At 37.7% G+C, this 23,008-nt stretch overlaps 4 protein-coding genes across 6 annotated transcripts; 3 read left to right on the top strand and 1 right to left on the bottom strand.

Moving 5' to 3' along the window:
• The first annotated feature begins 3,569 nt into the window (after nucleotides 1–3,569).
• On the top strand, nucleotides 3,570–10,349 carry LOC112174030 (kinesin-like protein KIN-14I). The gene is made up of 19 exons (XM_024311724.2): nucleotides 3,570–4,058; nucleotides 4,438–4,604; nucleotides 4,707–4,847; nucleotides 5,068–5,304; nucleotides 5,418–5,489; nucleotides 5,723–5,791; nucleotides 6,105–6,182; nucleotides 6,293–6,421; nucleotides 6,508–6,589; nucleotides 6,689–6,784; nucleotides 6,883–7,056; nucleotides 7,179–7,285; nucleotides 7,384–7,562; nucleotides 7,864–8,025; nucleotides 8,130–8,383; nucleotides 8,467–8,630; nucleotides 8,736–8,927; nucleotides 9,434–9,921; nucleotides 10,001–10,349. Exons 1-19 carry the CDS (start codon nucleotides 3,938–3,940, stop codon nucleotides 10,125–10,127), a joined length of 3,039 nt encoding a protein of 1,012 aa, XP_024167492.1. The 5' UTR covers nucleotides 3,570–3,937; the 3' UTR covers nucleotides 10,128–10,349.
• Nucleotides 10,350–12,169: 1,820 nt separating this feature from the next.
• Nucleotides 12,170–13,125, top strand: LOC112173067 (major allergen Pru ar 1). Its single transcript, XM_024310612.2, has 2 exons — nucleotides 12,170–12,549; nucleotides 12,640–13,125. The coding sequence occupies exons 1-2, from the start codon at nucleotides 12,366–12,368 to the stop codon at nucleotides 12,936–12,938; spliced, it is 483 nt and encodes a 160-aa protein (XP_024166380.1). The 5' UTR covers nucleotides 12,170–12,365; the 3' UTR covers nucleotides 12,939–13,125.
• A 303-nt stretch (nucleotides 13,126–13,428) lies between these two features.
• On the bottom strand, nucleotides 13,429–16,505 carry LOC112173325 (probable polygalacturonase). Of its 3 annotated transcripts, XM_040509258.1 has the most exons (8): nucleotides 16,281–16,505; nucleotides 16,055–16,192; nucleotides 15,816–15,889; nucleotides 15,349–15,704; nucleotides 15,128–15,248; nucleotides 14,853–15,027; nucleotides 14,699–14,769; nucleotides 13,429–14,483 (listed from the first exon to the last, which is right to left on the bottom strand). In XM_040509258.1, exons 2-8 carry the CDS (start codon nucleotides 16,099–16,101, stop codon nucleotides 13,810–13,812), a joined length of 1,518 nt encoding a protein of 505 aa, XP_040365192.1. In that variant the 5' UTR covers nucleotides 16,102–16,192; nucleotides 16,281–16,505; the 3' UTR covers nucleotides 13,429–13,809. The 3 variants fall into 3 exon arrangements, with proteins under 3 accessions (XP_040365192.1, XP_040365193.1, XP_024166707.1); XM_040509259.1 differs by lacking the exon at nucleotides 16,055–16,192 and having other exon boundaries at nucleotides 15,812–15,889; XM_024310939.2 differs by lacking the exon at nucleotides 16,055–16,192 and having other exon boundaries at nucleotides 15,349–15,651.
• Nucleotides 16,506–18,583: 2,078 nt separating this feature from the next.
• Nucleotides 18,584–22,988, top strand: LOC112173241 (fumarate hydratase 1, mitochondrial). The gene is made up of 17 exons (XM_024310831.2): nucleotides 18,584–18,870; nucleotides 18,951–19,068; nucleotides 19,164–19,313; nucleotides 19,413–19,523; nucleotides 19,604–19,687; nucleotides 19,813–19,911; nucleotides 20,033–20,083; nucleotides 20,167–20,216; nucleotides 20,549–20,630; nucleotides 20,769–20,863; nucleotides 20,959–21,025; nucleotides 21,117–21,167; nucleotides 21,309–21,404; nucleotides 21,848–21,946; nucleotides 22,052–22,081; nucleotides 22,180–22,245; nucleotides 22,607–22,988. Exons 1-17 carry the CDS (start codon nucleotides 18,722–18,724, stop codon nucleotides 22,691–22,693), a joined length of 1,485 nt encoding a protein of 494 aa, XP_024166599.1. The 5' UTR covers nucleotides 18,584–18,721; the 3' UTR covers nucleotides 22,694–22,988.
• The last annotated feature ends 20 nt before the right edge of the window (nucleotides 22,989–23,008 follow it).

Genomic DNA, 23,008 nt, shown 5'->3' with positions numbered 1-23,008 from the left:
TATGTCTATTTTGATTTTTTTTGTCAGTTATGTATTTCAGTTTTGGATGTGTTTTATTGTATTCTTAAAATGTCGAATAACTTAAATAATGACTATTTTAACAACTTTACTAAGATGAGTAAATTAAATAAATAACCAACATGTCATATCTCATAGTCATAATATTAAATCTTGCATTAGAACATCTCCAACAAACTGCTTATTTCAAAGTAAATTTTAAAATTGGACTAACTTTAAGGAAAAGTATCACTTACAGACTACCTAAACTAAAGTTAAATTTAGCTTTAGCTAAAATCTATACCTAGAAAGTCATTTTGGCTAGCCACTTTAGAAATACGTCTGTATCAATGCTCTCTATTTTAGCTAATTTTGAATTTAAAAAATAAGTTTAAATGTATTTATAAATTACATAAAATAACTTAAAAGGAATGTTTTAAATTATAGAGAGCCTCATCTCGCTCTCTATATTTAGGAGCGAGATAGCTAAAAGTTATAATAGAGAGTCACTTAGGAGTCTGGTGCAGCTGCTAAAATAGATAAAAAACTAAACATGCTCTCCAAAATAGCTAAAATAGAGAGTCTGCTAAAAATGCTCTGATAGATAGAATTTAACTTGATGTTAAATCTCTCGACATGCAAATTTTTTAGTTACAACATTCTTTCTTCTTCGATTTTTTTAAAGTATTTGACTTACAGATAGCTATCATTAGTGATGGAGCAAAATTCATGAACTTGCTAGCTGTATTTTGGTTTCAACTAATTTAATTTGTGAAAATAGCTATCACTGTTGGAGATACTCTTACAGTTTAGCACTAGTTTTAGCTTATGAATCATAATTTATCATATAAAAGTTTATTTTACTAACAGTCTATTTTACTTTGAACCTTAAGTTCTACATACTATGGGTGCGATTTTTTTTTTTTTTTGAAAAGGGGGTTTGGAACCCAGCCTAACTGGGAGGCTCAGCCCCACGCCCGGTTATATTTATTATATTAATAGTAGTAAAATTTTGCATCAGGGGTGGGGACATAAAACTTGAACCTGGAGATACATAAGAACAATGACACATATCCTCGTAGAGAAAGTCCTGAATAATAGCAGGAGTATCATCTAACCAAACATCATCAATAGCAAAACAACTAGCAAAGTGTGCAAGCCTATCCGCAATACCATTTGCTTCACGGTAAATATGTCGAATTCTAACTTATTGGAAAACATCAAGATAATCTCTACAATCAATTTTATTAATATATTGGAATCAATTTTATTGACTTTCATCCTAATTAGTAGTTTTTACTTTTGTCTTGATTTCATCCTGGGTGGAAGATGAAGTATTTTTTTTTTACTCATTTTGTAAGCTACCTGCTCTGTATTCTCACAAGTTCGAAAATTGTAGAAGTATGGTTCGCAACAGCGACGGATATTATGTATAGGATTCCAAGTTTCTGTTACGTACTAACTTAGATTTCACGCCCATATTGGGTATGTGATGCTAGCTAATTGGTTAATCCATGATTATGACCTAAGATAACTAGAAACATTGTCGGTTACTGTTTTCAACAACCATTTCTATCTGATAGAGACACTTAGCCAACCTAGCTAGTCGGCCATTTGAATGCTAATTGGACGTGTGCATATTACTTATATCAATATTAGATGATTAATTAAGTTGATCTTAATATATGCTTTTGCGATCCACGCCTTATAGGCTCTTACTGCCTTAACCCTGATCATATATACATTCATACGTAGAGCTATATTCTTGGCTTAAGTTTGTATACGTAGATTTTTGGATGTGCTGCATATATTATTCATATATATATATATATATATATATATTTGAAATATGATCTACAAGAAATATAATTAGCGTTCATCACTATATATTTGAGAGGATAAAAAGGTACGTAATTAGCAAATATCGTCAAATTTTTAACAAAAAATCAAAAATTAGACTACGTTTTTTAAGAGTGGCTTGAATTTTGAATCTAGGAAAATAATAAGATGACGCTATATGTGAAGTGTGCAAAACGAAACGGACAAATGCACCCGCGTACTTCCAAATATATTTGTAATGGCATGGCTTGTGTTCAAATATTAATCTAACTAATAGTGCTTTAATTTGAATTGATATGGATAAGTTTTGTCGTTTATTATGCAATGGTCGCAATACTTAGCAATCACGATGGAGATGGTTGATTCGTTATCATCTTCAAATTGATTCTTCAAGCTCGCTTCATTCTCTGGATTTCTCCTCTCTTAATCCTTTTTTTTATTTACACATATCTTGGTGTAGCTGCTTATCTCATTTTCAGAGTATAACGTCGAAACGCTCTGATCTCTTTTGAGATGGCAACAAAGCTGAATATATATGTGTGTGTGTATATATATATATATAGAATAGGATTACTAATTTGTGTTTTGCTTCTACGTACTTCATTAGTTTGGCATTCGTCTCCTCCACCTAACATTATGTTATGAGCAATGACTCCATGTGTTTTGCTTCCCAAATTGTGCTTCTAACTGAATGACATTCCACTTTTGTTTTCTTTGCTTGTTTTGAAATGGAGAGTTGTTCTACTTTCTTCTTGTTTTCCTTTTTCTATGAAGATTTAGGTTTCATGTCCCTTTCTTATTTATCATAATTTATTTTATTTTATTGTCTTATAGATAGCATAAAATGGAGGTGTACAAGTTACTTCATTCGGATATTATAGCACTCTATAATGTAATTGACGACATATATAAACTAATCTCGCCTAATATTCTATTCAACTAAAAATATTATCACACTAAAATCAAAACATGGGCTGTGTTAGATATAAAATTTTAACTACTATTTTTTAATTTTAAAGTAAAACGTGTATGACATGCATACAATCATAGTAGTTGTGACTAATAGTATGAAAGTTGTACTCAATTGTTCACTAACTTCTTAATAAGTACAACTTATGTAACAAACGACATGACCTAACATGTTGTCTACAGCACCATCACTATAGAGTTTGGACTTGAATTATGTTGAGAAGTGAAAAGTTAAATCCGGAACTCAAGCTCTTGCAATTCTACATCTTAAATAATTGAATTCTATCGTCAATACAGTGATAGAGTAATCTCATCTAATATATAATGTCTGCATGTATTAAAAAATAAATAAACATCTTGCGGCTGTAAATATTATTTACAAATGTTATTAATTTCCACGCATGCGTCGGTACTTATGATCCAAAATAGGTAATTGATCCTGTTTACCTTCAATAGTTGGGTTTGATCATGCTTACAGAATCAAATGATCTATCTAGAACGTCCGAATCTATGTCCTCTAACTAGGATCTAAAATAAGCCTTTTTTAAAATGGCTCCAATTCTTTCCCACGCGCCATAAATGCGGTTGGTGCGGGCATTTGGCGGAAAGAATTGTTGTTATTTATTTTTGAAAAATTCAAACCCAATAATATAATTCCGTTAAAAAAAAATATAGTGGGTAACAGGATTAAACCCGAGAGGCTCGGATTCAGGTTCGGGTGAAAAGGCAGTTGGAGCATAAAGCAGAGAGCTTGAAATTAAAACAGAAAAAAGAGAGAAGAAAAGCTAAAGGTCATGGACTCACTCTGAGAGAAAGAGAGAGAGAATGTGAGAGAGTGGGTGTCTCTCTAAATTGGAAACAAAGAAACCTTTACATCCAACCTCAACAACAACAAAGATAGACAGCTGCTCTCTCTCTCTCTCAGAACCTCACACTATTCTCCGTTTCGCCAGAGTTTTGGTGTTCTAGATCTTTCTGCCAAATCGATTCTGCTTCCTCAGGAGCCGGCAACGCAACGGAGAGATAATTTTTAAGCTAACTTTTACGAGTTTGGATTTGATTTCCGACTGCTTTGTTGTTTTGGTGGAGAAAGAAGAGTGAGGAATTGTTGTTGTTGTTGTTGTTGGGAGCTATGGCGGCAGACGGAGGGGCGCTTTCGATGTTTTCGGTTGTGGAGGATGTGCTTCAGCAGCACGGTACTAGTCGAATCGGAGATCTTGATTTGGTGGAGTCTAGAAAAGCTGAGCAAGCCGGTAGGATCACACTCTCTCATTTCTAATTCTCGTTTCGTTTCGTTTCGTTCTTCTTCTCCTTTCGAATTGAAGATTGTGTTTTCGTGTTCTCAAACACCAAACAGATGATCAGCTCTCTCTCTCTCTCTATTTGTTTCAGTTTAGCTTTACCAATTGATACAGTTCAAGAGTTTTGTTTAAATTCACATTAAGGCTAATCGGAGATTGTTCTAGCTTAATATGATCTGCGCGTTCTGAAGCAATGTGGGCAGCTAATTTGCTTGTTATCTTTCTAGTTTCTCCAAATTTTGTGACATTTGCTGAGAGTTGGGTGGTTCGCATTTTATTTCGTTGATTAAGCTAAATGCATGAGCTGATTAATTCACCATTTTTTGTGTAGCGTCGAGAAGAAATGAGGCGGCTGGGTGGCTTAGAAAGGTGATTGGTGTCGTCGTGGCTAAAGATTTGCCGGCAGAGCCTTCTGAGGAAGAGTTCAGGCTTGGATTGAGAAGTGGGATTATCCTCTGCAATGCTATCAATAAGGTTCAACCCGGAGCAGTGCCCAAGGTGGTGATCCTGATCCTATAGTTTTCCTTTATCTCAATTTTCACTTTCAGATTACACACGTGTATCCCTTATATACCTTTGCATATATATGTTGCTCTTCAGGTGGTGGAAAGTCCATCTGATTCAGCTTTGATCCCTGATGGAGCATTGTCGGCGTTCCAATACTTTGAGAATCTGAGGAACTTCCTTGTTGCTATTGAGGGGATGGGGCTGCCTACGTTTGAGGCATCTGATCTTGAACAAGTATGTGTTCTTTACATAAACCAAATTCTGGGGGCTTGATAATGATGAATTAAGGATGGACATCAAATCCGTGGGAATATTATAAACTTCAAATATAGATTATGCACATCAAAACCTTAGGAACTTGGAGTTGGATAACTATAATTTCGTAGTTTGATTTCTTTTGAGAAAAGGTACTTGTTTGATATCTATATTCTTTCAATTTTTATTTTCTTTTTAGGGAGGCAAATCTGCAAGGGTTGTAAATACAGTTCTGGCGCTCAAATCCTACAGTGAGTGGAAACATACGGGAGGAAATGGGACATGGAAATTCGGTGGAAATGTAAAACCGACCACGTCCATCAAGTCTTTTGTGAGAAAAAATTCGGAGCCATTTATGAATTCCTTGTCAAGGACCTCATCAATGAATGAAAAATCTTCGAACTCTTTCACCTCTGATCTCGATTCTAATCAAATGGTTGGTAATCTAAACTTTAACTATAGTTAAAGTTGTTTTTTGGACCTGTGCATTCACAATTGAATTAGAGGAATGACCACAAGCTTTTTTCTTTCGTATTTGCATGTTTGCAGACTAGTTCCCGCTCCTTGAGTATGCTTGTCCGTGCAGTTCTGTTAGATAAGAAGCCTGAAGACGTTCCAATGGTAAGGGCTGATATTAGTTGTTTTCTAGTATAGATGGGGAAGCATTCTCTCATCTGGTACTACACATATCTGCTACTTGAGAACTTTTGTTTACAGAGTCATCCCAAGTATGTGTTTGACCAATTTCTTTGTGTTTGACCAACCTCTTAGATTAATATCACCACTTACAGAAATATTACTGCAAATTTTATCTTCTAATATAATGGGTCATTTTATTCTTCTGGCTGCATCAGTTGGTAGAGTCTGTTCTAAACAAGGTTGTGGAGCAATTTGAGCAACGCCTTTCCAGCCAATATGAATTGGTATGCTACTCATTCTCATCTAAACTATTACTTTCCTTTTTAACACTATGCGGAAAAAGTTGTTGCATGAGATTGGTATGAATTGGTATGGCATGTACTTTCACCTAAGCAACATGACTGGGGTCATGACTTTGTAGTTGCATGACCAAATATGAAACCAAAACCTTTTGCATCCAATAGCTTTATTTATTTATATTTTTTTTTTAATTTTTTTCCGGAAAACATGACCTTTTAGAACTTATGCATTGTTTGAACAGTTTTAATTTAATTTTTACGCCGCTAGTTACTCACTCACTAGTTCATTATCTTATAGACAAATACAAGTCCAAAAGATGTCGCTGTTTCTCATGGCAACCAGCCTCCAATGAAATTCGCCTCTTGTGATAAAAGGGTAATAGTTTGTACTTTACTTTCTGAAAAGCAAGCGCAACTCATATTTTAATGTTGATGTGCAGAACTGGATTATAACTGGATTACCTGTGTGTTTTGACTGATAATCAGATAGAAGACAATCTCAAAGTAATAAAGAGAGAGGAATCTTTTAATAAAAGTTACATCTCCGATGAGGAATCAAAAAGCCGGCTGCTTAAACAGCAAATGATTTTTGATCAACAACAAAGAGATGTTCGGGTAAGTTTCAGCTGTGACGTATTGTCCATCATTTTTCTCTTTATTTGGTAATTGGATAGTGCATTCATATGCTATATTTTTTGCAGGAACTAAAGCAAACCCTTCACACAACAAAATCTGGTATTCAGTTTATGAAAATGAAGTTTCATGAGGAGTTCCAGAATATTGGTACAAATTTAAAAAGAAAATATTTGTTGTTTCATTTGCCTGTCTTCTTTGAGGATGTGGATATAGAAATCTTTTTCTTATTCAATTTTGCTTCCATAGGTTTGCACATTCATGGCCTAGCTCATGCTGCGAGTGGATATCACAAAGTTCTTGAAGAAAACCGAAAGCTCTACAATCAAGTCCAAGACCTCAAAGGTAATAAGATCCCTATTTGTCAAAAGCTTATGCTTCACACCTCCCTTCATAATGTTAGTCTTCAAAATAGTTGATTAGTTGTCTGTTATTTTGATCAGGAAGTATCAGGGTTTATTGTCGAGTGAGACCCTTTTTATCTGGACAGTCAAATTGTTTGAGCTGTGTGGATCATATGGAAGATGGAAATATCACTATTAACACCCCCTCAAGGCATGGGAAAGGACAAAGAACCTTCAGCTTCAATAAAGTCTTTGGGCCGTCTGCAACCCAAGGTTGATGAGGTTCTTAAGAGGGGATTTTCCTTTATTGTTTTGAAAAAAAAAAAATTTCTTCAGAGCTCTAAAATATTAATGTTATTTTATATTTTTAACTGTTATCTGCTATTATTTTGCAGCGGACGTCTTTTCTGACATGCAACCACTGATTCGTTCTGTCCTTGATGGTTACAATGTCTGCATATTTGCATATGGTCAAACAGGATCAGGGAAAACTTTCACCATGGTATTATATGCTCTCTATTTCTGAAGAAATGATATTTCACATATTGTTTGCTTTATTGAGTAAGTATACTATTATTAACTTTTGCTGGTACATATTAGACTGGACCCAGAGAGCTTACAGAGAAAAGCCAAGGTGTAAATTATAGGGCTTTGGGAGACTTGTTTCTCATAGCAGATCAAAGAAAGGATACTTTCCATTATGATGTTTCTGTTCAGATGATTGAGATCTACAACGAGCAAGTCCGGGATCTCCTTGTTACTGATGGAGCTAACAAAAGATATCCTTTACTAGTTTAGTGTTTACTGCTTACTTTAGTTTTTCTCAAATCTGTTCAGTTCATGAAATATGGCATTAGTTTTACTAGTCAAATACGTTGGATAACTTGAAAACTCGAGATATCTTTCAATATCAGTTTTATCTTTAAAAAAATATTGATTGGTACTTTGTTTATGCATTTCTAATACAAATAAGATTCAGTACTGGTGAAAATGAAGGTGATTTTGTGTTATTACACTTTTTTAATAGCCTGGCTTGCATGCTAGTCCCCCATTTGAGGTGTTGCTTAACTTATTTATCACATTAGAGATTCGCAACAGTTCTCAGACAGGTCTCAGTGTGCCAGATGCAAATATTATTCGTGTGTCCTCGACATCTGATGTTATTGATTTAATGAACCTTGGACATAAGAATCGGGTTGTTGGTGCAACTGCTCTAAATGATCGAAGTAGTCGCTCTCACAGGTAGGAAGAAATCTACTAAACTCCCATGTGTGTGTGAGAAAAGAAAAAGTGTTGTGTCTCTATGAATGCTTGAACTAAATTATCCAATTTTTATCAATCTGCAGCTGCTTGACTGTTCATGTTCAAGGACAGGATTTGACTACTGGATCTATTCTTCGTGGCTGTATGCACCTGGTTGATCTTGCGGGAAGTGAGAGGGTAGACAAATCCGAGGTAACAGGAGATAGATTGAAAGAAGCACAACATATTAATAGATCTCTCTCAGCTTTGGGTGATGTGATTGCTTCCCTTGCACAAAAGAATCCTCATGTTCCTTATAGGAATAGCAAGCTAACACAGTTGCTCCAAGATTCACTTGGTAAGGTCAATTGCATTTTACTTTCAGCCTTAGATTATCCAAAAATTTTCTCATGGCTATGTGTTTATTGTCATATTTTTTAGGTGGACAGGCCAAGACGCTTATGTTTGTTCACATAAGCCCTGAGCCAGATGCTATTGGTGAAAGTATAAGTACACTTAAGTTTGCTGAACGAGTAGCCACAGTTGAGCTTGGTGCTGCCAAAGTAAACAAAGATGGTGCAGATGTGAAAGCTCTCAAAGAACAGGTGTTTACAGGCTTTTCTGTCGAAATGTCACTTATGTGGTTCTTCAAAATGGTTAGCTTAGGAATCATAGAATTTTTGTATTATTGAACTTTTCTGTGTTATCAGATTGCTGGTCTGAGGGCAGCACTGGCCAGGAGAGAAGAGGAAGCCGAACAACGCCCTGTTCTAGGCAGCTCTGATAAATACAAGACAAAAGCAGGGGAATTGTCACCACTTCCTCCGAACCATCAGGGTACAGACATCATGGGAGAACAGTTTGGCTTCCGGCAACCAATGGGAAATCTTGGCAATATTGAGGTAACTCCTACTTTTAACAGTAATTCAAGAAGATTAAGATTTCTTTGACCATATACAGGTTAAGCTAATTTAATCTTGTCTTTATTTTGAACTACTAACACTACTTCACTAAACTAGGACTTTGAATTATCAGTAGCCGGGTGGTTGAGATCTTTAGGAAAGGACCAACTATTGCAGACTTTATATTCTGAAACGCTCATAATCTTCCATACTCTTGGAACATCTGAGTGTTTACTAAATATATGCTTCAAAAGGTTTATTTTTATTCTCTCTAATGAGAGTAGATATGATGCCAAAATTTCAGTCTGATGCTGAGTTGATTGCTGAGTTAGGAGAGCCATTAGGGTTGTTTAATGACTTTCTAGTGCAGGGCTTGCCTAATATATGATTTTTATATAGATTAATAAGTATGCAAGTATGACTAGTCCCAGATTGATTTCAACTATCATTCAGTTGCTACAATTTTATGATAACTGAAACTTTATTTTGATGTGCTGTTTTTGTAGCTTCATAACAACTCTGCCCCAAGGCAAAAAAGACAAAACTTTGATGTTGATGAGCTACTAGCAAATTCACCTCCATGGCCCCCAGTTAAGAGTCCTGGCCAGAATCGTGGGGATGATGATAAAGACATGGGCTCAGGTGACTGGGTCGATAAAGTTATGGTGAACAAGCAAGAAGTAAGCAGAGTTGGAAATCCCTTGGGAGGCTGGGGAGCAGACAATGAGAACTTATCTGATGCTTTCTACCAAAAATATCTCCAAGATTCTTCTAAAATTTATCCAGAACAATCCTACAACATGTTCACAGCAAGCAACGGGTTCAGTGTTGCTAGTAATGATGATATGGATGACCTTGATGCTGCCACTAGCGATTCTTCAGAGCCAGATTTGCTCTGGCAATTCAATCAAACTAAACTTATCAACACAGGCAACGGCATTGGGTCTAAAACCAAGAAACCTAACGCAAAGCCAGTAAAAAGCCCAGAACTAAGGTAATTTGACATGTTTTTTCAACTATTTGTCTGTGTTCTACATGCTTAGTTCCTAAAAATTTGCTCACAATTTCTGCAGCAAGCATTTGAATCCTTCTCTGGGCCCTTCGCCTTCACGGAAACCTTTGAATGGGTTGCCACATAGGACAGCAAGGCAGCCAGCTCCAACAGCTGAGATGAAACGCAAAGCTGCTCATAGAAAGTAGTAGTGTTACCTTGACACGTTCAGAGGGTGATTTTTTATTTTTATTTTTTTCATTGATTTCTTTGATTTGTTACAGAGAGAGAGAGAGAGAGAGGTTTCATGTATTTTTTCACTTGGAAACAAAATCTTGTAATCTTTATATACAGATACAGATAAATGCAGCAATAAATCCAGTTGCTTGTACTGTTGTACATATGTATATGAGTGAGTCGTAATAGACAAATCTAGCCACTGACTTGGGTCTGGACGACGGATAATTCTGTTTATAAATTCTGAATTCCCATTTCCTTTTCTCACTAATATCTTCCAGTTCAAACGACCAATGGAATAGCCTTTGCTAGGGTATGGTATGATCAAATAAGCCGCAAAAACAAGTACAACAACCAAAGTTTTGTCCAAAAAAAGCCTTTGCCAAGGAAATTTCGTCGTCCATAAATCACAAGTAAAATGCTACATAGCTTTTGCTAACGAATTTTTGTCCCGTAATGGAATTCATCTTGTCTATATTGAACAAGTTGGTGCATTAAACTTAGTTTTTGAAAAAATTGTTTTTTTTTTTTTTTTGGTGAAAATGCTCCGCATAAACAGGAGACAGAAACTAGGGTTTGGGAAACTCAGGGGATTGTTTAGTGCTGGTCCGGCGGCGCCTCCGCGTCGACCATGGCTTCTGGCCTCATCGACGGATGGCGGGTGTTGCCGGACTGGTTCGTGGAGTCTCGTGGCTTCAGGTATTGCCTTTTCTTCATTGGTCTGGGCTCTGTATGATGCGTCCCTCCTCTCAGGTGGTTGCGCAGGCGTGGTTGATGGGTGATTGGGGTTCGACGACGGTGCAAACATGGAGTAGGTGGCCAGCAACCAGATCGTGGCGGCGGCATACCATGGATTGTATGGGGCTGGTTACTGCTCTTCGTTGTGTCAATAGTCAGAGCCTTCGATGGTGGAGCTTTCAATGGTGGTTTCAGGCTCTCAAGCTGGTGGAAGCAAACAGGCGACAGGGTACAGTTAATTTCTTCCTGGTTTTTGGTTTGGGTCTGTGGTTTTGGCCTAGATCCCATTGAAAACCGGCAGGGGGTTTGGTGTGGTTTGTTGCGCGGGTTGCAGTTCTTCGGCGAGACGAGCTCGAAGGGATTGATTTATGGTGGTGGTTTACCGGCGGAACACCTGGAGGAAGAGAAGAGGAATGCAGCGGCTGGTTTGTGCTTTTGTTTAAGGTAGTTTTTTTGGTTAGTAATTTGGTTAGGTTTTTTTGGTCGTTAGTATGTCCCTACTCATTTGAGCTAGGGTTGGGTCAAGTTGAGGTGCCATGGATGTGGTGTCTTTCCTGGGGAAAAATTGGTCTATTGTTGGTTTTATTTTATGGTCAATGTGCTGACGAGCGATCCTTGCACGTGGTCTGGAACCTTTGGGACACGGTGTGGAAGAGGGCGTTGGATGGCGGTTGTCTGTGAGGTAGTATTGATATTCTCGGGATTCTATGTAGCCTGAGAGGTTGGGCGATATAGGTGGTTAGGGGTTGGGCCCTTTCGGCTCATGGAGGTCATTCATGATGGACCCGTAACTGGTTTAGGTTTCAGGGAGGAGAGTGGAGAATTCTTGTCCACCACCGGTCGATCCCGTTTTATGTAATCTGGCTTCTTTTAATAAAAGTTTCTTATTCTCAAAAAAAAAAAAAAAAAACTTAGTTTTTGAAATGATTTATGATTTAGATGCTTCTAACTATTGACTAACGACAAGAACAGTTAGTTCATTACATATAATTTATCTTGAGAACTATAACAACACCAATAATGTTGATATAAAATGAAGTTACAAATCCATCAGTTAGCTACAAATTAAGGACTTCTTCGAGGCCCTTTCTAAATTAGTCGGAAATTTTGAGCCGTCGATTTCATGCATTTATTAGTAACTCATACAAAAAACAATAATTATAGTGTAGCAGAAAAAAAAAAAAAAAAAAAAAGAAGAAGAAGAAAAAAGATGGCTTCTGAGGTCAAATTTTGTGTACCATGACTTCTACGTATAGAGGGTCCAACAACGGCAACTGTATGGAAACATTCCAACTTAAAATAACAAGCTATACTTGTAAGCCTCACTTGTGAAACCACAGGATGGTGAATTCAGTGTTCACATAATCCTAAACTTTTTAGTCTATATATACTGATTTTGTTAAACAACCTCCCCACATATCTCAGATCTTCTGGTCAATTTCATCAGCAAGCTTAGGCCAACATATATCAACATGGGTGTCATCAATTTGAGCCAGGAGTTTACTAGTCCGGTAGATGCAGCAAGATTGTTCAAGGCCTTGATCATCGACTCCCACAACCTCATCCCAAGACTCATGCCTCAGGCCATTAAGAGCATCGAAATCATTCAGGGCGATGGAGGAGCAGGAACCATCAAACAGATCAATTTTGCTGAGGGTATCAATTAGTCATACCTAATTCAAATCATCATCACATTATGGTCATTGCTTTGTGATTTTGACCATGTCATGTGTTTATATTATGCAGGTACTCGTTTCAAGTACATGAAGAACAGAATAGACACCCTGGATGTAGAAAACTTGATGTGCAAGTACACGCTGATTGAAGGCGATGTATTGGAGGACAAGATTAAGTCTATTGCTTATGAGGTGAGGTTTGTACCTTCTGCAAATGGAGGATGTGTTTGTAAGATGATGAGTGAGTACCAAGCTGTTGGTGACTTTGAGATCAATGAAGAAGAGATCAGGGGTGGCAAGGAAAGAGCAATGGGAATGTACAAAGTAGTTGAAGCTTACCTCTTCGAAAGTCCTGGTGCTTACGAATAGCTGCAGCCTTGCCTGAGCTTCCTTTTCTTTTCGGGTCAACTTTCACAATTCAAGTAGTTATTTTCATCGAGTGCCTTTGGGTTGTAAATTTCTAATCTTTGTTCGACTTGGACATGAGATAAAAATAAACTTTAGTGATAATTACAGAAGTTTATAGTTAACCTGTATCTGCTAAAGCTACAGAATACTTGTTTCTGTTTGATGCTTTAAGTTCAAAACAAATGTGCTAAGATGAGTACGATATAATGTCGTATACTAGTAGGAATACTACCAAACTGAATATTAAACAATGACATATGATCCTTCTACAATAGCAGCCGGGGACCCAAGCCAGAAATAATAATAGTACACAATGCAGAGGTCTGTTCATTACCAAACTTTATCATTTTAGCAGATGGTCAATTTTCCTATGCTTTGTGAACAAAAAGAATTGGATAAGTACAGATGCTGAGAAAATGAAAGACCAGGTAAGAAACAACTCACTTTCAACAACCTCAAAGTGCCACAACGAATATCATTGATTAATCTGGGAGCAATCACAAATTACATGAATGTAATTACATTGCAAGTTTGTAACTAAAGATATTGAAAGAAAAACTCAGAAATTAACAATTGAAGCAAAGTTCTATCTGCAAAATTTCCTTGTACACGAATCAAGAGTAATGGGGCTGTAATACATGAGCATATATACTATCAAGTTGCAACAGCACTTCAAAAGATTAATCTCATGGGAAGGTACTGATTGATCATGCTTGTTTGTTTAAATTGGAGATTTATTGGAAAAATCAATGTATAAGTGCAAGCTAGCTCTTGGTATCTCTGATGTACAGAATAGATGATTTTTTCTTTTTTCTTTTTTTCTTTTGGCATCTCAAAAATCTGTAGCATAATTGTAAGGGTATAAGGAAAAGAAGCAAGATGAGGAAGCATTAAAAGATGATTCCTTGAGGTCTGAACATGGTTCTGGAGAAACCTTCTGGGAAAACCCCTTCACATCGGAACAGAACCATGAGCTAGAAGAATCCCAATTCATGGAGAATGACACATTTGAGAGACAAATAGATGTGAAAGGTGATTCGTAGATTCCAGAAAAATTCCCAGCAAATGTAATATTACTGCCGACCATGTTGTCAAAGGTGATTCCTTTAACAAATGGAACTTGATCAGGGTCAAACTTATCATCAGGATGAGAGCCACTCTGACCAGTGACCTGGATTGCTGTGTGAATGTTGTGCATTTCTACATTCGATATAACAATGTCTTTCATATATCCTCCTCTTCCTCTGGTTGTCTTGAGTTCAATGCCAACGAATGAGTTAGACAGATGAAGCCGCTCTACTAGTACGTTTAAAATGCCTCCAGACATCTCACTCCCAAATGCCAGGCCGGAGCCTAAAGAAGATTGAAGGTTGACGGCCCGGATGTGTACACTTTTGGTCGGTTTGCCATAGGCGATTCCATACTCATCCCAACCGCTCTTAAGAACAATTGCATCATGACCCATACTAATGTTGCAGTTCTCAATGCAAACATGCTCAGAAGAATCTGAAAGTCAAAATTATAGACGTATTACAGAACACAAGTAATCCAGGCTATTCGCAGTTTTCAGATACAACTATGTATGAACATTATTTAAGACACGTCAAATTTCAATATCCATCTCAGAGAAGAACAAGCATATCAGAAAAGTACACACAGTCAAAACATAAAACAACAGAGCAGCATTAGTTAAAAGGTCTGGAAAGCAGAGTTTGACGAACCTGGGACTATTCCGCTAGTATATGGAGATGCAGGAGAAGCATGAACAGTTAAGTTTTGGACTTTCACATACCTGTATTATTGCACGAAACGTATAAGACACTGCACAAGCATACAAGAAAACGTGACTTTGACCTCATAACTCACAAGCAGTACCTGCAATATGTAGGATGAATGTTCCAAGCCGGGGAGTTCAAGAAAGTCAGATTCGATATAACGATATGATCACATCTGGTGAATTCCACAAGATGTGGTCTGCTGTAATTCAACGAATGAGAGCTGAATTGCTCCCACCACACAGAACCCTGTCCATCTATGGTTCCATTACCACCTGATTTCACACAATTGTGGAAAAGTTAAACATAAACAATATATGCTCCAATAATCTCATCAGACAACTACTATACATTTATGTATGAACAGATCCTCACCTGTTATCACCACATCGTGTAGATCATCACCGTTGATCAAGCTACGATATCTCCAACCTGGAAAATCAATCCCGCGACCATAAGAAGGAAGGGGTTCCTCAATTTCCCAGTGAGTATAGTCCTGCACAAGACCATAGAATCGCAAACATTACTAAAACTGATGACTCTATTAGAACAAACCAGCTAGCATATCACAAGTTAATTCAGCTAAGTGGTTTAACCTGGGATCCAAGAATAGTTGCACCGGTCTCAAGGAAGAGCGTGAGGTGGCTGGTGAGGTTAAAGCTCCCAGTGAGCCACCGGCCAGGCGGAACATAGAGCTGAGCACCACCCTTGTCAGCAAATGACTTGACATAGAAAACGGCATTTTGGAAAGCTACTGTGTTCAATGTTTTCCCATCTCCGACTGCCCCAAACTCCAAAAGCGACACACTGTGTGGCCTGGGATTCAATGCCTTCTTGTTTTCACATTCTCCATCGTACTGTAATGCACTAGTAAATCCCAGAACCAAAACCAGCGCAAACTGAAAATAAGAAAAAACAACAAGAAAAGGTTGAACCACAGTTGGATGCCTACCTGTTGCACACCATATCCAATCAATCAGCACACAAAACTCAAACGTCCTCTACACAAACCCAGATCATGAAAATCGAAAATCTATTCCATTATCAAAAGCAACGTACTTACTAGCCTCTTCATGAGTCTTTCCACCCTTCTCAACAAACACCAGCGAAACTCTGATAACAGGAGGCTCTAAAACTCTAGAGAACGAAAAAACAAAAAAAGAAAAGAGGGAGAAGTAAGAGCTTTTGTGTATATAATGCCAATGACAATGAAGTAGATGGAAACAAAAAAAACAGAAATGAGGGTGGGAAAAGAAAGCGACAGCTTAAAAAAAGAAAAAGCCAGCTCCTTCCTTGATTTACATTTTTTTTTTTGTTACAGAACCATAACAAAAGCAATTTCCACGCATCAAAGTTGGAAATGCTCAATTTGATTTTCGGTTACACTTTGACACCAAATTCCAGGCCCAAAAATCATATCATTGCCGACACAATTCTGCCCTGAAAGCCTCAACAGAGAGAAAGTTTTGTAATTTAATCATTAAATATGATTTGGAATTTAACGAATTTAAAGGGACCATATATTTACGTCGAATACTGACGACGGAGCCGTCGTACGCTGGCGTCAGGAACGCCGGACCGCAACCGATTGTGGCGTCAGCATGAGGGGCCCGCCGGGACCCTGTTGTGTTCGGCAGCTATTTTAGTGGGAGACCTTCTGTCTGTGCCTGTGGTGATTTGCTGAGTTTGATTATTCGCTTCCTCGTACGGTCACATAGAATTCTGGGATTCACAGTCTTTATTATAGCTTTTACAACACGTCTCGTCCTGTCTTCGTTTTTACTTTTTTACTTTTTTACATTTTAACACTTTGGTTTTTTTGCTTGGCGACTTGTTTTACCAAAACTTGCGGCGCCATATGTTGCAGACCTAGTGACAAGGAGTCCATTTGAAGGGTAATTATTATGTGGTTCCGGTGTGGCACTGTTGTTATGCAGTAGTCTAAACTACTAATATCACTCGATTTTTGTGAGAACTATGCAAGGGTGAAAAAAAAGAAGATAAATCAAATTAACAGACCAATCAGAAACAAACACAAATTGTATGAGCCAATAACATCAACCCAGACTACTACATGTACTATGATCCGGGACCACCTAATAGTTTTTCTCATTTGAAACTTTGAATTCATTGGTCAAAAGTAAAAATATTTAGTCTTTGAAGTTATCTCAAGTAACAAGTTGAGTAAGAGTTGCGTAGTACGCGACTAAATATCAGGATGAAGAGTAAATCATCCTCTTTGATAGAAAATAAGAAAAGAAACAACGCTCATAGATTCAATTCTACTCACTTAATAAATTACGACTATAAGGCAATTAGATCAAAATTATGAGCGTCTAAAATATTTTTTTCATTGTGTAAACTACTCATCATTTACATATAATCTGTGTAAGTAATATTATTATATGTCAACAAGTGTTGGTCAGACAACTTGGTGACCAATTTTAATGGTTCGCACCCAAAATTTCTACCTCCTATTCACATCATAAAGACCTTACATTTTAAATGGTTTTGCAGTAAAGTTTGTAGTGTTCTAAGTTCTAACTATGCATAACCACAAAATCTGTTGTGAAAAGTGCCCCGGTAAATAGTTAGGAAACACCATATAGTTCATACACAAGTGACAAAGTTGATCATACCAAATACAAGTTACATGTGATGTAGGTGAGCAATATTAATTAGCTGACTACTGAGAACTGACAACTTGATCATGAGAACATGAAGTGATGTCCGAGGTGCTTTTAAGTTCAGTGCTGATTAAAGGAGACGGTCACATGGTGAATCCGCCGCAGTATGTGGCAGAGGTAACCACGCAACCGAAGCCGGGCAGCTAGCGGAAACTGCCGCCACAAGATCGAACCTTATTGTCCGAGGTGCTTTTGGGTAGTCTTGCTTCTCCTTTTCTCTGTCTCTTTTTGTTTCTGAAGTTGGGAAGCAAATGTGTCAATCATGAGTAGTTGAGTACTAGCTAGGGGCCCCTGAGCGACAAATTTGGTTGTTCACTGTAACGGTCAATGTCCGTAACTTTGATAAAGTTTGATTTCAATATACGCCGGCCGGCCCAGCTTTCTCTCATCAGTTCTTGTAGCATGCAGTAGCAGTAGGGTCTCATATCTGCAGGAGATCGAGTGAGGGGTCCTCGTGCTTCCTACCAGATTCATCAATCTACTCCAAGCGTGAAAATTGTTCTTATTTTCTTAATCAAAAACCTCGCACTCTCTATTCGATCTTTACCTCTAATAGCATCATTCAATTGATTGAAAGATCTTTTGCGATAGAACATTATTTTGCTCAAACTCTAGCGGACAGATGTTTGGTGTTCCAATGAGTGGCCGGACTAGACATGACTTCTTAACTAACGGACCAGTTGCAGCTAGTCAGTTCACAGTCATGCCACACAAAGCATTAGTGGTTCTATTTCTCGTGTTGTCTTTTGTTTATCGCACTCAATTTTTGCTATATTTGGCACAAATGCAATGCTCATTTATGCTCACCGTTATGACACATAATAGTGCATGTGTGTTCCAAACACAAATTTATAATAGTTCAACCCCATGACTAAAAACTGAACATATCACATTCTTTTTTCTTTTCTTTTTTTGGTACAAACATATCACATTCTTTGAATAGCTTGTTAGATTAATTTGATTGAAAATCCTCAACGTGACAAGCAATGTGATACCGTGGACATAGAATCAAACAACTGACTGCGCGAGACTCCAATTTTAATTTGGGCCCGCCCGTTACATCGGCCCAATAGCCAGTTGGGTCCGTTGGGAGATTGCTGCGAATCCGATTTTCTCTCTCAGATAAACAGTCCAAAACGACCCACCTTTCTGGCACGGCGCCCAATAATTTCGACCCGACTCCCAGTCCTTCCATACTTCTCGGCTTCTCTCGCCCATCATATCTCAACTCCGATCACTGTGACCTCAACCACCGCTCTGCTTTGGCTTTCAGCTCAAGCCTATGGCGATGTACGTCTTTTCACGGCGAGTAACCGCCGGATCGACGCAGTTAACGGCGTTCCGTTACGCCACTACTTGCTGGAGGAACTATTCGACGTCGTTTCGCGAGGAAAGGGACACCTTTGGACCCATTCTCGTCCCCTCAGACAAGTAAGTAGCTACTCTCACCACCTCCTTCTTCATTTTCTCGTTCACCTTTGACGTGATTCGATTTATTCAAACAAACACAGACTATGGGGAGCTCAAACTCAGAGATCGTTGCAGAACTTCGATATCGGCGGCGACCGCGAACGAATGCCGGAGCCTATTATTCGCGCCTTCGGTGTCCTCAAGAAATGTGCTGCCAAGGTTTTGATTCTTTTGTTTTTGACTGGCTGACTGAGTTTGATAGATGCACATAAGGTGTTTGATGAATTGCCTAGCTGAAATTAAAACCGGTGCAGGTGAACATGGAGTATGGTCTTGACCAATCTATAGGGAAAGCTATAATGCAGGCTGCACAAGAAGTGGCCGAGGGGAAGCTAAATCAGCACTTTCCACTTGTTGTGTGGCAAACTGGTAGTGGAACACAAAGCAACATGAATGCCAATGAGGTTGGTTTTCGACCACTAATGTGAAACAAACGATTCGGTCGCATTGATATTGCTTGTACTGCTTGGTGAATATAATTGATGGAATGGGATTGTGCACAGGTCATTGCAAACAGAGCAGCTGAGATACTTGGACATAAGCGCGGCGAGAAGTTTGTGCATCCGAATGACCATGTTAATAGATCACAGTCGTCTAATGACACTTTCCCAACCGTATGTCTTTTCTTTTAATTTTTTGTCCTTATTATTCTCTTGCTTCTCACTGTTTGCTAACCAGGGTGTTTTATTTCCAGGTCATGCACATTGCAACTGCGATGGAAGTAAATTCAAGACTGGTACCAAATTTGAAAACTTTGCATTCTTCTCTACAACAAAAGGTTTTGTTTCTCTCATATATAAATATATTAAATTGTAGCTTTAAGTAGTTTTTATTTCATTTATTTATTTAGTCTATAAAGAGGTGAAAACATGTTCATGATTCCATCTGTTGTAATATGACCAGTCGGATGAGTTCAAAGATATTGTTAAAATTGGACGCACTCACACACAAGATGCAACACCTTTGACTCTTGGGCAAGAGTTTAGCGGCTATTCTACACAGGTATGCTTCCTTTCCTCTTGCATTGATTGATTTGAGCCACTTTTCCTCCTTTACGATGGCATGACATTCTGGATATCTATTTATTGAGAGACTTATTAAAAGCTCTTCTCTTTGGCTGCAGGTGAAGTATGGAATCGAGCGAGTCTTGTGCACTCTACCCCACATGTATCAGGTATTCAAATGACTCTCATTTGGTTTCACTGCCTTCTTGTCTTTTCCTTCATCAGTACTGATTAGTTGATTTCATTTGAGCAGCTGGCACAGGGTGGTACTGCTGTTGGGACTGGACTGAATACAAAGAAGGGGTATGAATTTAAGAATATTCACCTCTTCGTTGTTATATCTCCTTATTTTTGTCTGCAATGGCATTGTTATGTACTTTTGGTTGTAAGAATCATGCCTTCATCTCGATTTTTCTTTCTTTCTTGTTTTGATGTTTCAAGATTTAACTTTCTTAGATTTGGACTGCTACCTGCTCTGTAATTTAACATTCATTATAAATTCTAACTGTCATTGTAGAGTACTTGTGTTTCTTTACATTTGTAGTGATGTCATGTCTCCCATCTTCTAGAATGAGTAATTGCTGTGATCCAGATTTTGTGATACTGACAGTGGTCATTTTGTGCCTATCACGTAGATTTGATGTAAAGATAGCTGCAGCAGTAGCTGATGAAACAAACTTACCATTTGTCACTGCAGAAAACAAGTTTGAAGCTTTGGTTAGTAACTGACTAAAAGCTATCTCTTCTTCTTTGGGTAGAAGAGATTTTCAACTAAATCTAGTATTTGGTACATATTTTTGCATCTTTTACAACAAATTAATGTTGCATCATTGATGCATTTGGTTTTTGTGCCAGGCTGCACATGATGCTTTTGTGGAAACTAGTGGAGCCCTGAATACAGTTGCTACTTCTCTGATGAAAATAGCTAATGACATACGTTTATTAGGAAGGTTTGTCTGCTAGTTGGCTGATACCTGATTTTTCCTCATCCCCTCTTGTCATGCCCTTGGTATTTTATGAATTTCATGGTGCTTTCATTGTACAGTGGTCCACGATGTGGTCTTGGTGAACTCATTCTTCCTGAAAATGAGCCTGGAAGCAGCATTATGCCGGTAAAACTCCCAAATCTTTCCCATCATCATTACACGACTCAAAGGAGTTTCCCACTGTACTTACGTTTTGACTGAGTCCATTCTGTTTCAGGGGAAGGTTAACCCAACCCAGTGTGAGGCTATCACAATGGTTTGTGCTCAGGTAAAGTATATTCAATTCTATTCTGTGAAGATAATATACAAAATAAGGTAGTCATTAGCAAGTTGTTATGATATTTGGATATAGTAGTCTTAATATTTATAAGTTTCCGTTTTAAGCTTCTTCTTTTTTAATGTCATGCAGGTTATGGGTAACAATGTGGCCATTACAGTAGGTGGATCTAATGGTCATTTTGAACTAAATGTATTCAAGCCAATGATTGCTAGTGCTCTCCTACACGTAAGTACTGCTGTAAATTTTGATGATTTTTATTTGAAATTTCGTACTTACCTGTACATTACAACTAAACTCTATCAACTGGGTAGGCACATTTCTTGCTTTTTAAAAATTTCTCTTGCTCTGGAGTTTTCAGCATTATAGAAAATGAAAATAAATTTAAATGGAATCCTCTTTGATCTGCGTCTGAAAATTTCCTGAAATGTGCATTCTGGTATTTAATTGTAGTTTGCCTAGGATATATTTGTATAAATATTTTATTTTCAATACTTGGACACCATGTGACTTTTTTGGTTCTTGTTATGATGGACCTGTCCAAGGATTTATCCTTATAGTTGTCTACAAGTATGTGCTTGATTTCGTTTTGGGAATCTTTTGCCCCTACTACATCACCAAATACATTGGCACTTGTTCACTCAGCTGGTGTTTTGACACTTTACTGGCAGTCTGTTAGATTACTTGGGGATGCATCTGCTTCCTTTGAAAAGAACTGTGTTAGAGGAATTGAAGCCAACAGGGAAAGAATCTCAAAGTTACTTCATGAGGTTAGTTTAAACTTTGTGAAGAATATTGAACTTTGTAATAATGTCCCCAGCTAACTGATTCTTTTTCTTCTTCTCTTGGTGTATGTCAAATGAATGGCACTGCAGTCACTGATGTTGGTCACGTCCTTGAATCCTGTAAGCTAACTGATTTTTTACTTTCCCAGACTCATGTCAATCTTTTCTCATGTTCTCTTTTTAATGAAATCAGAATGATATTCTTGCTCCTGTTTCAGAAAATTGGTTATGACAATGCTGCGGCAGTTGCAAAGAAAGCCCACAAGGAAGGATCCACTTTGAAGGTATTTACTGTACCCTTGTTTGAGTGAAAATTTCTCTGTTGCAAATTCTTGTGCTGAAAAATTAGGAGTTCATAAATAGTGACATTATTTGTTCTGGTGTAACGGCTGGCTCAGCTGAAACTCTTAAGTGCTGGAACATGTTTCCATTCTTGTTTGACACAGAAAGCTCATGGTATTATTAAAGCATGTGTTGAGTATAGGATGCATAGGCATAAGTAGGAAGCATGAAATAAATGCAACACATTGAGACCATTAAAGTGCTTGGTACCTAGTTGATTTTGCAGTAGTTATTTGAATTTTTTTTGCATCTTTGGCTAGTTGATATTAAGTACTTAACAATGAAGATATTACAATTCTGCAGGATGCTGCATTAAAACTTGGGGTGCTAACGAGTGAAGAGTTTGATAATCTTGTGGTGCCCGGGAAGATGATTGGCCCGTCTGACTGACAGTTTCTCAGGATCTAGGCTTTATGTTTCATCATTGCATTTTCTCTCTCCAGATGAAATAATGATTCAACATTGATGTGATTCATAATGATTACAAACTATATTCTTGAGGTTTCCCCACAGTTGAATTGGGTCTCTCAGGGAAATGCCTCCAAATTTTGTAACAACACGTACGCTCAGAATAAAATAGAGGAAATATTACTTTACCGTATTGAACAGAAACATGTGATGAACCTGTTTCTTTCATTTGTATCAACACAGTGAATAGGAGATGAGCGATCTATTTCCTATTAGATATTGAATCGCATTACAACC

This window comes from Rosa chinensis, chromosome 6 (genome assembly GCF_002994745.2).
Source record: "Rosa chinensis cultivar Old Blush chromosome 6, RchiOBHm-V2, whole genome shotgun sequence".
Lineage (NCBI taxonomy): Eukaryota > Viridiplantae > Streptophyta > Magnoliopsida > Rosales > Rosaceae > Rosa > Rosa chinensis.
This window is presented reverse-complemented; position numbering and strand designations above follow the sequence as displayed.

Coding starts and splice junctions, on each gene's coding strand:
- LOC112174030 (XM_024311724.2), top strand. CDS start 3,938: ATGGCGGCAGACGGAGGGGCGCTTTCGATGTTTTCGGTTGTGGAGGAT. Junction 4,848..5,067: donor AGGCATCTGATCTTGAACAA/GTATGTGTTCTT, acceptor TTTTCTTTTTAG/GGAGGCAAATCTGCAAGGGT. Junction 5,792..6,104: donor TTTCCAGCCAATATGAATTG/GTATGCTACTCA, acceptor ATTATCTTATAG/ACAAATACAAGTCCAAAAGA.
- LOC112173067 (XM_024310612.2), top strand. CDS start 12,366: ATGGGTGTCATCAATTTGAGCCAGGAGTTTACTAGTCCGGTAGATGCA. Junction 12,550..12,639: donor ACAGATCAATTTTGCTGAGG/GTATCAATTAGT, acceptor TATATTATGCAG/GTACTCGTTTCAAGTACATG.
- LOC112173325 (XM_040509258.1), bottom strand. CDS start 16,101: ATGCGTGGAAATTGCTTTTGTTATGGTTCTGTAACAAAAAAAAAAAT. Junction 15,890..16,054: donor TCTGTAACAAAAAAAAAAAT/GTAAATCAAGGA, acceptor TTCGTTCTCTAG/AGTTTTAGAGCCTCCTGTTA. Junction 15,705..15,815: donor AAAGACTCATGAAGAGGCTA/GTAAGTACGTTG, acceptor GGTGTGCAACAG/GTAGGCATCCAACTGTGGTT.
- LOC112173241 (XM_024310831.2), top strand. CDS start 18,722: ATGGCGATGTACGTCTTTTCACGGCGAGTAACCGCCGGATCGACGCAG. Junction 19,524..19,603: donor CTAATGACACTTTCCCAACC/GTATGTCTTTTC, acceptor TTTTATTTCCAG/GTCATGCACATTGCAACTGC. Junction 20,084..20,166: donor CTCTACCCCACATGTATCAG/GTATTCAAATGA, acceptor TCATTTGAGCAG/CTGGCACAGGGTGGTACTGC.